The 15,097-nt window shown below is 56.0% G+C and overlaps 1 protein-coding gene across 6 annotated transcripts in view; it reads left to right on the top strand.

Moving 5' to 3' along the window:
* The window catches only part of PSD (pleckstrin and Sec7 domain containing), a 47,564-nt gene that overhangs the window by 1,408 nt on the left and 31,059 nt on the right, over positions 1-15,097 (top strand). For 2 of the 6 annotated variants that reach the window (XM_056352288.1, XM_056352287.1), the window contains exons 1-4: positions 7,763-7,905; positions 10,553-11,456; positions 11,535-11,637; positions 12,116-12,584. In XM_056352288.1, coding sequence (XP_056208263.1) covers positions 10,680-11,456; positions 11,535-11,637; positions 12,116-12,584 — 1,349 coding nt within the window. In that variant the 5' untranslated portion in view covers positions 7,763-7,905; positions 10,553-10,679. Of the gene's footprint in view, positions 1-1,055; positions 1,178-1,218; positions 1,330-7,762; positions 7,906-10,552; positions 11,457-11,534; positions 11,638-12,064; positions 12,585-15,097 lie in introns of those variants that run through there. The other 4 variants (XM_056352286.1, XM_056352283.1, XM_056352284.1 and 1 more) reach the window with 3 other exon arrangements.

Genomic DNA, 15,097 nt, shown 5'->3' with positions numbered 1-15,097 from the left:
GTCAGCCCGGGCACATGCTGGGTGCCACAGGGAGGTTGGGGGCACTGTTACAAAAGAGGCCAAAGTGAGACAGTTGTGTGTGCTTGGCCTCTTGATCCCAACCTTTTCCTGGCTTGCGCTGCACATGGAGAAGGTGAAAACTCTCCTGCCTTTAAGATCTGGTGCCAAGGCAGAGCCACAAGAACTGGTTAGTGGAGGGTTATCTCTGCTGAGCCCCTCAGGGCACCATTCAGGAATCACACCTAATCCAGCTCACGGGACAGCAGTGCCAGGGCCCAGGCACAGCAGTTTCTCAGGCGTGCTGGCTCTTTTCCAAGTGCACCTCTCAGTCAGCATTGCCCTGGGAAACAACAAACAGCTTTTAGTTCCTGTAGCCTGAAAACAGGCTCCCTACTACAACAGCACAGCACATACAGCAGGGTGCTTGCCCTGAGAAACTACTTTAGCATCCAAGCCAGATCCAACCCTGGATTTGCCATCTCAATGTTTAGGGGAGTGCAAGCAAGATAACATGCCAGCTGTGTCAGGACACAGCAAAAACGGCTGTCCACAAAAGGGCAGGTGCCTCCCCAGCCAGAGACCACTAGCCACTCAATACCTGGCTAGTGCCCAGTAGGGATAACCAGGGTCAGGCACAGCCTCATGATCAACAGACCTGGGGTCTACCTAGGATGTTAGGACATCAATCTACAGGGGAAGGTCCAGATCAACAGCGCCCACAGTGCAGCATGCAAATAGCTTAGCTAAACTAAGTTAGAGACCAGCGCTCCTACAACATTGCTTAAGAAGAACTAAGAGCCCAGGCTGAGCTTAAATAGAGCCCTACGGCCTATGGGCAGGAGTGGTGGAGGCTCCAGGTGAGGCTGGTTAGTGCCAGTAAGGTTTATTAGTGCCACACACCCCGTACACATTCTGAGACCTAACACCTGTTAGTTTGTGGGGAAGTTAGTAGGTAGGTTTGAAGTTATGGCTACAGCTACTAGGATGTATGTGCTAGGAGTCATGGACAGTTTCTGGCTATGAAGCACCTAAATTATTCTCTTCTTCCTCTACAGATCAATTGTGGATGCAGGAAAAGCATCAGAGCCTGTTACTGCATTGTAGGGAGGTATGCTGAGACACAGCTTTATGCTATCAGGATATCTAGTGGAGCTAGTAATCTAGGACTGCACCAACGGTAAGTATACTAAACTAGTGTTACTTTTGTCTTGTGTTTAGGAATTTTTCCTGCCTAGCATGTGGCTGTGATATGGCTGTGCAGCACTGCAGTACAGGACTCGGGCAGCGTTACCCACTGCAGCTTAGCAGTGAAGGGACAGTTCAAAGCAGGTAAGCCTGAAGAGCCATGGAATTGTTCTGCTTGGCCAGGAGTTGCAGTAAGCTTCTACTTTTCTGGTGGTATATGCTTTGCCTGAGGTGGGCCTGCCTGCATTTTCTTGAGAGGTGTCCAGAAGTCTCCTTTTTAACCTTCAGCTAGATGAATGTTTCTAGTTGAGCCCTAATACTACAAAACCTTCCTGCCAAAGCAGCTTCCTGAGTTGGCCCTGATGCTAGGGAGATTGCTTGAGACCAGGGGAATTTACCTTGCTAGTCAAGCTGTAGGATGGAGGCAGAGCTTGGGTGAAAAACTTCCTATATAAGCTTGGATAACTGCCAGCTTCTAGATTTTTAAAAAGGATGTGGGAAAGATTAGCACAATTGCTCCTGCAAGACCAACCAGTTGTCTTAATTTGCTTTCTAAAAGGGAGTAAAAAGAGCTGTGGTTATGTTTATGTGCAAGTTTACTGGGGCCTGTAAGTGCTGCAAGTTCAGTGGCAAGCCTGGTGGAGGCAGGACGCGAGAGATGGGGAAATGGAGCTGACAGGCACTTAGTTACCCAGCTGGCACAGTTTCAGTGCATGTCCTGTTGGGTCTCTGGCACAGCGTGTGCCTGGTGCCATTCAGGCAGCCCTGGTTCTTGGCTTAAAGAGGGTGTCCCTTGCAAGATCAGTGAGGTGAGCTTGGAGGTGCTTCCCTTCTAAGGGGAAACTGCATCTGTCATAACTCACCAGGCACGTGCCTATCACTTCTTTTTTTGTCCCCTCATAAGAAACTGTTTTGGATAAAGTGTGTCCAAAGCTGCATGTTCCCAGGAGTGGTGCTGGGCTGTGACACCTGTGGTGCATGCAGGGCAGCTGGGGAGGTGCATTGCACAGGTACCTTCAGCAAGCAGGGGACACTGCTCAGTCCCGTGGCTCTCCTGTTATGCCACTGACCACTGATGTCAGGGATGTGAGGGAAAGCATGGCTCCTGCGTCAGGCCTTGAGCTGATCTGTAGTGGCGAGCAACTAAGCTGAGCCCTGGAGGAGGAGCAGATTAGCTTACAACTGCTGCTGCGGCTTTCTTGTGTCTTCCTTGGAAACATATGGTACTGGCTGCTCTGGGAGTCAGGACATGGCCTCAGGTCTGATCCTACTGGCATCTTTAGCCTCATGAATATCCCCCTGGAGCAAACAGAGGCTTCAGCCAGCTCCACTGCTGCAAGGCAGTGCTGGTGCCTAGCTGTATTTTTGAAGAGTCTAGAGGAGCAGTTTGGTCTTGACCTCAATCTTTGGGAAGTAGTGGGAGTGAGATTTAGGGACCTGGGACCTGAAGGGAGGGTGGAGTCCTGTGGTTAAGAGCAGACCTCAGGTCAGGAATCTCAGGCTTTGGTTCTCAGAGGTGCTCCTGTTTTGCCAGCTGATCCTGGGGCATGGGTGGGGAAGACTTGCCCTTGACAGTTCCTTTGCATTGAAAGTGCAGCTATCTCCATGTCAAAGGCATATTAAGAGATTGGCTGGGTTTCCTCAAGCCTGCTGGGGTCCCTGGAGGCTGGTGCTGTGGGAGGGTACAGCTTATTTTTAGGAGTTTGATATGATGCCAAGCCAGCACTAACCTGCTGTCCTAAGCTCTATCACCACCTTGTATGATGGCTTGGCACCTTGCTGGCTAAACACTTCTAGCCTTGCAAAGACTTTGGGGGCATTTCCTTTACAGTTGTCTAGTCTTAAGTGGGGCAAAAGACTTAATCTTTTCAAAGATGCCTGTAGTTCTGCAGCGTTGACTCCTTAAGATGTGAGGTGCATGCAGCACCCCAGAAGCTGAGTAGTCCATCAATACTGTTTTTCCTTGGACTCTTACCAGGTTCTTTCAAAGGATCTGGCTCTATAATCTCTCTGGCTGTAGGATGTCTGACACCCTCCATCAGTCTTGGGGCTGGAGTGGACCATGGCTGGACTTCTTGGTTGCATGGGAGATGTTGAGCTCACAGGGCAAACTCTGCTCTGAGTGCTGAGATTGCAGTGCTGCCAGGAGCCACTTTTAAGCTGGTGAAACAGAAACCCATGGTGCCTTCTTTTCAGCTCTTCCCTATACATGATACCTTCCCCTTTCTTATTGAAAAAAGACTCTGGCTGTAGAGTTAGGGCTAAAAAATATATATATGGAAGTAAAGCAAGGCCAAGTTGTGCAAGTCAGGGTTGGAAGAGGAACATGCATGAGGAGCTCCCAGATGCACACCAATGCAGGCCTGTTCTGCAGCATCCCCCTCGTGAATCTGCTGCTTTCAAGCTCTCAGCATGTCCCTTGTATGTGTCTCCACACATCTCCACAGTAGCAGGTTTTGCTCAGTTTCCTTACTGTGCTTGTAGTTGCTCCTTAATCAACCTTTTAGGATTTCCACACCTTTTATACAATTCTGTGTGTGACCACATTGTCCCTGGGCTGGGTCAGGCTGTCTGCCTGGGGCCTATTGTCTCTTTTCTGCATAAGAGATTCCCTGCATCCATTGTTTTTACTCCCCTTCTACAGCCTTTCACCTTTCCCCATGTGAATCTTGAGGCTGAAGGTGGTGGGGAAGGGATTGCACCTTACTGTTGTGGAGACTAGTTGAAGAGTATCTCCAGAGATCTGTGCTGCAGCACAAGTTGTGTCCTGGGAGGCTGTACCAGAGAGATGGTGATTTGGGTTGTTTCAGACTATATTTGTCTCTTTGGTGCAGTGACTCACCTCAGTGAGGTGGGTCTGAGTGACCTGCTGGCACCCATGAAGCTCCATCCTCAGTGGAAAGTGCACCCCACCATCACTCTTTCTTGAAGGAAATCTGCTTTCCTTCAAGAGCATCTTTTTCCCTGAACATCTTTTTACCAAGAGATACTCCCACACTGTTGTTCCCCTAACTGCTGTGTAGGGAGATTATTTATGGCTCAAGCTGTGCTGAGGCCCCACCGCCCACATCCCCAGGACAGGTTTTACCATGCTGGCATTTCTGCCTTTGTCTCAACTGAGCAATGCTGGTGCAAGGGAAAGCCTGCATCCTGCATGGGTGCTGCCTGGGGCTGGGACAGTCTGAGGGGATTTCTGTAACAGCAGGCGTTCCCAGGGCATTACAGAAATGTTTTGTTACAGCTCACTGAGGCCCAGTACAAGCTTTTTCTACCTTCTTTCTGTGGCTTTGCTCTTCCAAGCCCTGCAAGAGGGGACAGCCGCAGGTAGGGAGGTGGGACACTGGGGAAGGCACTGGTAGTTGGGCAGGCAGCAGCTATCCCTTGCATAGACTGTAGTCTGCACTGGCTTTTCTCTGGTAAGACATTTTGCAGTCCATGTCCTCTTCCAGAGTGCCTTTCACCCTGAAAAATCCTGCCATGGTCTCACATGCCTGCCCCATGCAAGGGAGCTGCAAGAGGCACAGGACAGTGCAGGTGAGCACTGATCCAGGTCCCGGCAATGTTTGGGCAGGGGGACAGGCAGGGTCTCCAGCCCCACCTTTGTGCTCAGAGTAAGCTGTAAGGAAGCATTTGTGTAACAGGCTGTCAAGGAATGATATTGTCACCATTCACCCTTAACCACCAGCTTGGTGCAATAACAGATATGTGTATCAACCCATTAAAGACCTGGCTTATACTGCAGTGGCTTTTTAATATACAGCGAGGATGTGGTTGGGTGTTGGCATCAGAGGCAGAAGGCATTAATTAGAGCCATGTAGTTAAGTCTAGATCTTGAGGGAGCACATGCAACCTAATTGGTTGCCCTGGAGCCCTCAATGCAGAGACAGGAGGAGTTCAGCTTTGCTTGTGCTCACTGGGACCCATCTCCTGTGGGGCTGGAGTTGCTCCTTCCATGGTGCTTGCAGTGAACTGGATGAGGAGCACTCATCTGCTGATGGAGTGTCTGTGCCCACTTGCAGGGCTGTGCTGTACCCCGAGGCCAAAGCACAGCCCCACAGACTTTGGCAGTGGGGAGGCAGAATATGGCCCTTATGCTCTCTGCAGTGCCTCAAGAAAACTGCTCTGCCAGCCTCCCTGTGCTCAGGGGAGCAGCCCTGAGGTGCACCAGGGTGTTTATTCCAAGCAGAGCTGCAATTGCAGAAGTGCCTTTCTAGAGGCTGACCTGTGTGCCTTAGGGCAGGCTGAGCACCATCCCCTCCTGGAGCCGGCTGGGGGAATGAGTTAGTCTGCCCTGTCCCCACCCAAATATCAGACAGATCTGTACATCGGCCAAGACACTGACATCCCAGGTCCATCTCTTCCAAGCAAGAAATTCATTGTGCTGCCCTGATGACACCAACGCCTTCTGGCCTTGGGAGGGAGTGCTGTGTTGCAATGAGCAAGGGCAATGCTGGCAATAGAAAACTCCTGGAAAGCTGCCTGTGGCTGGGCTTGAGGAACTGGCAGAGCCCAGAAAGCTGAAAGGGATGATGTGGAGCCAGGTGGGCTCTCATGCACTACCTGTGGTCAAGACTGGAGGTGCTGAAGTACCCAAGTGACAGTAAAGAGGGCTCCCAGTGCACTGACCTCCAGGCTCTCTAGCTAAGCCCGCTGGGTTGGGGCTGTGGGGTAGAACACTGGGGACCTTGCTTGTGCCCTTCTGTCATTTTCCAGAGGGGTTCCCTGCTCCCTCCTACCCCGCATCAGCTGGGGAGGGGCTCACAGCAGGAGGGACCAGGGGAGCCAGGGCTAAATCTTGACCCGGTGGAGCTTGTGTCAGTGCTAGCTGGATCCATGTATGTGGGCACATCCTTCCAGAGTTATAGGGCTGTGGGGAGTTGAGGGGGATATGGAGTGGAGCACAGCAGGGGAGAGGAACAGCAGCTGCAGGGGAAACAGGTGGTTTGGCAGGAAATGTGTTTTCTGGGGCTGGCCTGGCTCTCTGGCCAGGGTGGCAGGAGAGGACCTCTCCCTTACCCTCTGCAGCTCTCAGCAGGGCTGTCTGCAGGTGCTGGGAAGGCACAGGCATGCCTCATCCTGGTATGGACATGCTGGGAAGGCTCTGAGCTCTTCCACTTGGTTAAATTTGTCACTCCGGCTGCAGCTTAGAGAAAAGCCTTCCCCCCTCCCCACCCTCCTGCCATCGAGAAGCTGCTGAAGGAATCAGGTCGTTGATCCCACATCAGTGAGGCCCCTAATTAGCCTAGCTTCTTGCAGTCTGCTGGGAAAGCCGGCTATGTGCGAGGCAGCCTGGGGACCTGTGGTCCCCGGTGTGTGGGAGAGGGGCCCTGCGCAGGCAGAAGCCTGGAGAAGGAGGGAGAAAAAATGGCAGCACGTCAATGCATTAAACATGAGGAGAGCCTGCCCAGACTGCTGCTTTCTCCCCTCATCCCCATGTTTGGGAGCAGATAAGGGGATATGCTTCCTGGGTGGCTGTGAGGGCAGGTGGGCACAGATCTGGGCTCAGTATGGGCAGGGAAAGCAGCAAGGAAGGATAGGTCTCCCCACATCCCTTACAGGCACGGCACGCACATGAGGCCTCTGCTCCCTTGGGCCTCTCCTCTCCTGCACATTTAATAACGATTGCTGGGCTGGGTAATAAGTGCCGCTTAATAGCGAATCGATCTGGCGACCTGGGCAGGCAGCAGTGCTGGCTGCCAGCCCCAGTGGCTGCCACTTGCAGGCCCAGTGTGGTGGCTGGGGTGCCTGCAACAGCACCCCTCACCTTGGCGCCTGGCTGCCCTGTATGAGCTGCTGGTGCTGCTGGAGCTCCTGGGGCAGGGTGTGAAGGATGGGGTTTTTTTTCCCTTCTAGCACAAAGTGGTTTCCTGAGACTGGGATGGCATTTCCCATCTTTGGGGTGGCTGGTGACACAGTGATGGCAGGTCACTGGTGGCCTGGGACGCCTGGGTAGCGGCCATGGTGTGCTTAGGTTGAGGACCTGCAGAGGGGCAAGTCCCTGGTATGGAGTTTGTGCCCTGGGGCAAGGGCCAATGGCTCATCAGGGTGGCCAGTGGCCCAGGCCACATGGCAGCTTCTGTCTTCTCATTTTCCTGGTCCCTGAGCAGCAGTGGGGCACGGGCCCAGCCTGTACCCTGCAGCACAGGACACAACACACAGGGCTGTGTGTGCTCATGTGTGAGCACGTGTGCCTGTGGTCACACGGGAACATGTGTGCTGCTGAGCAGGGACGTGCCACGCGGTGATGTGCGTGCTGACAAATGGAGATGTGCACATCGGGACACGGGGCCGTGCACGCTGCTGTACGGGGCTGCATGTGCTGGTGTGTGAGGCCAGCTTCACACGGGGGTGTGCACAGCAGGGCACCAGGACCTCATGGTGTTACAGTGGGATACTGGGACCCGCCCGGTGATAAACCGGGACACGGGGATGCGCACAGCTGGACACGTGGACGCGCATGGTGCTACCCGGGGACACGCACCACCGGTGCCACTGGGCGGGGCGCGGCGCCCGGCAAGGTTCCCCATTGGCTGCCGGGGCTGTCAGCGGGGCGGAGTGACAGGCCCGGCCCGGGATTAGCGCGGCAGGGAGCGGCGGGCTGGGGCCGGTGGCACCGTGCCGTGCTGCGCCGCACCGCACCGGGCCCGACGGGGCGGGCCGAGCCGAGCCGTACCGGCGCCAGCGCGGGGCAGCGGCGCGCAGGATGCAGCGGCACCGCCGGTAAGGCGGGGGGCGGCGGGGAGCGGAGGCCGGAGCCGGGCGGCGGGGGAGCGGGGAAAGTTGCAGCAGTTGTTGCGGGGGCCGGGGCGGCTCTGCACCCCGCCGGCAGCGGTGACCGGCGGCACCGGGCTGCGGTGGCACCGGTGGATGCCCGGCGGGGCCGAGACCCGCCCCGGTGTGCCGGTGCGGAGGGAGCGGGCGGGCGGGGGCTCCCTCCTCATCCGGATGGATGTCACATCCACTCAGGGCTGATCCCCCCGAGACGGGAGGTACCGGGCGAGGGAGGCCGGGCTGGGGGTGGGGTGGGGAGGGGGGGGCAGGCTCAGCTCCAGCTTGGAAGCGGGGCACGTTCCTTACCTCGACACCCCCCAGGAAAGGGTCCCCTGTTGGTCCCAGGGCCGCCAGGCGCCCCTCCTCGGTCACAGCTGCGTCCCCCGAAACCGCCTCGTGTCCCTCCGGGGTGCAGAGGCACCGGTGCCCGGGCTCAGCCGCCGCTTGCTCTGCCCAGTCCCCTGCCACCACCGGCACCGCGTCCGGCCCCCGCAGGCCCGCGGTGTGAAATCAGCGCTGCACCGCCTGCTCCCCCTGCACCCCCCCTGCTCCCCCCGCTCCACCCGTGCTCCCCCTGCTGCCCCCGGCCGCCCCCGCAGCTCCTGCTGCCCCCGCACCGCCCGGCGCTGCCCGGCCCCTGTTGCACGGCGCCGGGACGGACCCCGGGGCACCCCTGGGGCCGCCGGAGGAGCAAGTCTCCAGTACGTGCGAGGTGGCTTATGGCTCAGATGAACCCCCCCACGGACGCGCAGCTCCCGACCCCCCGCCGCAGCTGCCGGGGGCTTCCTCGGAGGCGTGCCCCGGGCTGACCGGGCAGCCCCCCGCCAGCTCTCCCTCGCACGGCTCACCCCAGCCCGCCGCTGCCTTGCAGCCCAGCCCATTCATCACGGTGATTTAAAGAGCACAGGTTTGATTCACGATTTGTATCAGCAAGCAGAAGCCTTAGCTCCGTCATTGATTTTTCATCGTGGTTGCAGTTGTGCTTTTTACCTTTCATTATTAATGAAAAGCTCACTCCGCTGGGTGGTGTAGCCATCCAGCTTCCGCAGGCTGCAGGTGGGCATAGCCTTTACTCTGGATTTGATCATTCTCCTTTGATAACCAGGAGGACACGCTATGGTTATCCCATTTATTTTCGTAATAGCTCACATGTATTGAGATAGGCTGGGTTTTGTAGATTTGTTATGTTACGGCGAATGCCAGCTATCCCTAGTGATAACTTTTTTTTTTTCCCTTGGCATCTGTGTCAGTCTGCGTTGAGATAAAAAGTGGAATTTCATTTGAAATATATGAACCCCGCATCTTCATTATTTATCAGTTAAGTTCAGCAACCTTGAATGTGAACACAACCATAACAGGAGAAAAAACCTGCTAAAACAGTAACTGATATATAAAGCAAAACAGTATATTTTTGTGGTGAGTGAATTACAGATTGCTGTTGCTTAGCAGGAGCCAGACTTTTTAGCAGTGTGATAATGCAGATAGATGGGCGCCTGCCCCACAGGGGTGATACGGGCTATTTCATGAAGTTATGTCTCTGCATCTCTGGAGCCTAAACACCCTTGAAAATCCAGTGCCCCATCCTTCAGCAATTTAACCCTGTCTGTCTTGCATTCAGAAACAGGGAGAAGAAACCATGCTTTCCTCTTTTTGCATCTGGCATTTGGTTTCTCACTCTCAAATGATGAGATCTAAGTGAGGGACTTAGTATCTTGGCGTCTGTCAGAAGGCAGAAGCAGCCAAGGCAGAGTCTTCTCTGCACACGAGGAATTCAGAGAAACTCTGTGAAGGATGAGTACAAGTTTTATCTCTGCTGGGAGAAAGAAAAATGTCAGCAGCCCTGCCTGCAGAGCCGGTGGGGGCTCGGGGTCCTGCCTTCCCCCACAGCCACCTGCAGCTGCTGAGGGGGACTGGTCCCACCTCTGGATACATGGTGTCTGGGCAGAGGTGGGCAGGCAGGTGAGCGTTCCTCCAGGGCTGGAGATGGTTCTAACCCTGCTTTTTGGATCTGTGGGTGTTGACAGCTCTGTCTGCACCCCCGGTAGAGGCTGCTGCATGTGCTGGTGTGACACACTTTAAACCCAGGTTGGCCTCCAAAGGGAGAAGCTCCTTGCTTGTGCTGCTCATGTTAAACTCCTTGAGCAAGTACAATTGGAGGATGTCTCAGTGATCCAGTGTATCATTTTTTCCCCCTTATTAAGTTATTGTAGTAGGCTGTGGGTAGTGAATAGATTCAGCCTAAAGCACGATGAATGAAACCTGTTTCAAAGTGCATAGTACGCTCTCTCACTGTGTCTGGGGTGCTGGTCTGTGGGGCGAGTGCCAGAGCATCCTGGCACCCTGGGGAGAAAGCAAACACTCTGGGTGCCTGGGGACCAAGCAAAAGGCTGCCAGTGTTCCCATGGTTGAGCTGGTATGAAGCCCACAATGAAGCTTGCCTGCTTCTTGCAGCAGGAGGCTTGAAGGGGGTTGTTTCACTTGGAGCATCCCTTTCTCCTGCTATGAGGGCAAGGCACCTTTTCTCTTCTTCCTCACGGCCTCAGACTCTGTCTGGTGTCCTCCTTCCCCTAACCAGCTCTCCTCGCCCTTGTTTCAGGGCTGCCTGAGGATGTGTCACCCCAAGACCTGGCCATCATCTCAGGGGTGCCGGGAACCCACCTTGCCATCCCCTTGTCATCCTGCCAGGCTCCAGACCTGACGTCTCTGTGCCCTCCTCCGGCAGGATGGCCCAGGTGGGAGGACCTGTCCGCTTCCACCCTGAGGAGGGCTGTGCCACCTCGCCCCCGCCGTTTGCCCGTGGGCTGGACCAGAGGTCCTGGCTGGCAGGGGGAAGCCCCAAGGCTGGGAGGGGCACCCCCCCACGCTGTCTCACCCCCAACCTCAATGCTGGCCGCCTCTACCTCCTGCGCAAGGGCCTGGCCTCTGACTCCCACCGATGCCCCCTTGGACTCTACAACAGCACCGGCTCCTTGGCCCGCAAGCCAGTGGAGGTGGCTGCCTTTGGCAATGGGGGCTGCCCGGGCACGGGGCGCCTGACAGCCCCCTGCACCCCGCGGCGGGGCAGACCCAGCCCAGTGCTCTCCTCCTTGGGTAGCCGCAGCCCGCTGGTGGCGACGGCCCCGGAGGGACACAGCTCCATCGTCACCTTCCGCTTCATTGAGAAGGCCAGTGTGCGGACCTTGGGTGGCCCACAGCCCCCCCAGCCCTGCTGGGAGAACGGCCCCCGCAGCCTCAGCCGCAGCCTGGAGCTTGCTGGGGACACGGGGTCTCCTCAGCCCCAACCCCTGCCCCAGGAGCGGCTCCTGCACACACTGAGGATGGAGGCATCTGCATCTGACCCGCTTCTGGCCAGGGGCAGGACCCCGGGGGACACCCGTCCCTGTGGGAAGGAGCCCTGTGCCCTCAATGCTGACGGCCTCTGCCGATCCCTCGCCAACGGGCTGCCGGAGGACTTCCCCACCCTCGCCAGGAGCTCCCTGAAGCCAGAGCCCCGAGCCCAGGTAGGTGCCAGGCGCCCCGCTCCAGGCGCAAGCTCTGCCCCACAGTTCCTTGCCTGCTCACCACTCTCCCCTCCGCAGGGCAGCGCCTGGCCTTACCACCGGCAGAGCTCAGCCCATGCCCAGCGCATTGCCCAGGCCAAGTGGGAATTCTTCTACGGCTCCTCGGATGCCCCGCAGACAGGTAAGAAGTTTGGCAAGGAGGATGCCCACAGCTGCATCGACCTCTCCTTTGCAAGATCGAGTTGCTGCTGAGGCTCCCCCTGGGGCTGTCTGTCCCTCCAGGCTGGTCAGTGCCCACTGGACAGCTGAGATTCCCTCAACATCGGCCAGTCTGTGTCCTCCTGGGGCCAGATCCTGCACCTGCCAACCGCCATACGAAGTGTTGTGCAGAGTGGGCGATACAGAGCCCTGAGCCCCAGCAGCCCCTGGCTGCTTCTGCAGAAGGGTTTGGGGTTCGGGTGGGGGCTCAGGGCTGCATGTGGGCACACCAGCGCTGACAGCTCCCTGTCTCTCCCTCTCCCACCCTTTTTCCTTCTGGCTCCCCATCCCTGTTCCTTGGTGCCCACCACATGTGTGACCCCACTCCTGGGGTGTGTGTGATGCCGCAGGAGCGGCTCCCCAGCACTTTGTGACCCTGAGTGCTCAGGGGTCCCTTGCAGGCTCCTCTGTACCTGACTCTGCTCCCCTGGCTGAGCCCCCCCAGAAGCCAGTCCACTCGCTGCCTGCCGAGCCACCGGGGCTGGTGCCCAAGCACAGCCTGAGCCACGTGGAGGTGGAGATAGAGATGTCTCCTCCGGGCAGCCAGAAGCCCATCTCCTGCGAGACTGGGATTATAAAGAGGACAGTGAAGTACTCGGAGACAGACCTGGACACAGTGCCACTGAGGTGCTATCGTGAAACCAACATCGACGATATCCTGGCAGAGAAGGAGGAGGTGGATTCAGCGATTGAGAGCCAGAAGGACAGCGAGAGCAACCCAAGCTTTGGGGGCACTCCGGGCAGGAGGAACAGCACACCGGAGGAGCCCCCCGCCCCGGGCACTGGCTGCCAGAAGGATGGGCCACAGGATGGGGACGTGGATGAGGATGATGAGGTGTTTGAGGCTATGAGGAAGGAGAACAGGGAAAGGTGAGGCTTCATGCGCGTGGGCAAAAGGCTCCTCTCACCCTCCTTATTGTCCCTTGCATGGCAGAATGGGCTCTGCCAAAAGAGTGTCTGAGGCAAAAATCCCAGTAGCTCCATGCGAGCTGTGTGTGTGGGTCAGACGGGGTCCTGGATTGTCCCGCTGGGATTGGCTCTGGGAGTAAGCCCCTCAGCGCCCTGTGGGAAGGGTAGGGCTGCGGGTGATCCACCCCTGGGCGCTGTGCTGCGAGCCTCACTCCCCTGGGGTGAGCCCTCCAGTTCAGGTCGCCTGGCTGAGCGAGGCTTCCCAGCACGAGTCCCACCAGGTGAATTATGTCCTGCCCCAGGGCTGCCGGGCGTTGGGGTGACAGTGTCAGGGCACCTGAGCCCAGGCCACGTCCTGGAGCTGCTGCGTGCTGGCAGGCGCTGCTGGGCTGCCCTCCCCTCCACAGGTGGCTCCGCATCAGTGCCAGGAGCGGTCTCTTTTGCTTGGCCTCTGTAGGTGTTTGCCATGTTTGGGTAAGAGTGGGGGATGTGTTGGGCTGGAAAAAGCATTTTGTTGTCTTTTGTGTTAACTTGTGTGGCAGAAAAAGCCTGCTGGGATGCTGATGGGGTGGCTGACGCCAAGGCCAGCGTTCAGTTACCTGCCTGTGGGCAGCTAGCGCCATCTGAGCTGCCATCTGCCCCGTGCCGGGCACCGGCAGTTAGGACCTGTGGGTGGTGGCATTTTGGCCTGGTGGCATAAGACTCTGCCTGTGGAGTGTCCCCTGGAGTGGTGGATTGACTGTGAGGAGTGATGGGCATCACCTGCCTGCCACAGGAGGTATCATGAGGGCAGGAGCTCCAGCACACTCTGTGGGACAGCCACCAGGAGAGGAAAGGCCCTGGCAGGGAGCAGGAGGTGCCTGTGTGGGCAGTGGCAGCCAAGGGCATCTCCTGACATACGTATCCCGAGATGAGGGGGCTCAGCATCATCAGCAAGTGCTCTGCAGGAGTGGGGAGAGTTCTCGCCTGGGAAGCACAAAGCCAGTGCGATGCCTGAGACGCCACATGGCAGCATGCACTCACCTGGCTGTGCAAAGGGCAGGCAGGGAGCATTTAGGTGGAGGAAAAGGAAAAGGGAAGGTTTGATGTCGGCAATGGGAAAAGATAATGAAAATATAAGCCCCAGTGGTGCCCCTGTGCTGGGAAGGAGAAGCACAAAGGTGCTGGGCTGATGGGGAGGGAAGGTGTGTGTCACATGGGGAGCTGGGCTCCTGCCAGTCTGTCCAGCCCTTGCATCTCTGGTGGAGGGGACAGATTCATCCCTCCCTGCCACCCACCTTGTCCTCAAAAACTTCAGGTTCTAGAGAAAAGCAGAAAATAAGCCATTCTTAGTACATTTTTTTTCCCAAATGAATAGTGATAGAAGTTTTGTGTAAAGTGTAAAGTTATTATCACTGCAAAGAAGTTCTTCAAGTTATTGTAACAATTATCTTGTGTAGTGGTATTTTATTTCCAAGTATGTACTAGGTCTGCTACAGGTCCTCTGAGCTTGTAAGCCTAGGCCTGCTTCTTGCCCCCTGAGACACCTTCCTGTAGCTCCCCAGACAGTGCTAGAAGCCGGGATGTGTCCTTAAGTGCATTGTTGCCCCTAAAGACAGTGCTCCTGGTGTAATTAATTACCAATGTGCATATAGGGACATCATGTTCATTTTACATGGCTTCTGTGTAGACCAGTGTTTTTTTCACTTTGCAGACCCCTGAATATTCCCCAAGTAGGTGCAGACCGTGCAGGCAGCATCTTGAAAATCCTGAGCTTCAAACCATGAGCTTGTTTGGTTCCTGCATCACAGGCCTGGGTTTCTGCTTACACACCATTTCTGAGCTCTGCAGCTGCAGTCTTCCTCCCTGTTTACCAGTCACCAGTATTGATGTTTTCTACTTCAAGCTTTCTGCTTTGCCTGCTGACAGGAGGGGTGATGCTGGGGTGATATAGAAATAGAAGCCCCCTGAGCTCCCTGGAGCCAGAACCATTCTGCTGCTGCAGGAGCTGCTGTACCCCAGGCATGTCCTGGTAGCTGGGAAGGACCAGCCCTTCAAAATTACTGAAGCACCTTTGGATGCTGATTTGCAGCATTTAGACATGTAAATCCCTTTGAAAATCTAGCCTTCAGGGTTTAGCACCCACTGCAAGGGGGATTTCAGCTTAGTGCTATCTTGTTGTCCTTCATATTCTGGCTAAAGGACATCTTTGGTGATTTCCCTCCTAAAATAAGAGAGGGTGCTAACAGCTAAAAAAATCCAACACCAAATCAAACGGGACATGGAAAGCGACAGAAGAAATGGTGTCTTCTTCCAGCAAATCCTCTCCTTGATAGAGTCAGAACTACTGACTCTTAATGACTAGTCTAAGCCTTTACCGTCTTTATTCCTGTTAGTCCTGGAGAGCCAAAACCCGTCAGCAAGAGCTGGATCAATTCCCTTCCTCCTTAAGCATCGGCAGACATGCTGGAGAAGCTGCTGCACGGGTGCCTTGG

Source organism: Falco biarmicus, chromosome 9 (genome assembly GCF_023638135.1).
Source record: "Falco biarmicus isolate bFalBia1 chromosome 9, bFalBia1.pri, whole genome shotgun sequence".
Classification (NCBI taxonomy): domain Eukaryota; kingdom Metazoa; phylum Chordata; class Aves; order Falconiformes; family Falconidae; genus Falco; species Falco biarmicus.
Note: the sequence above shows the minus strand (reverse complement) of the source record. Positions and strands in the feature narration are given on the sequence as shown.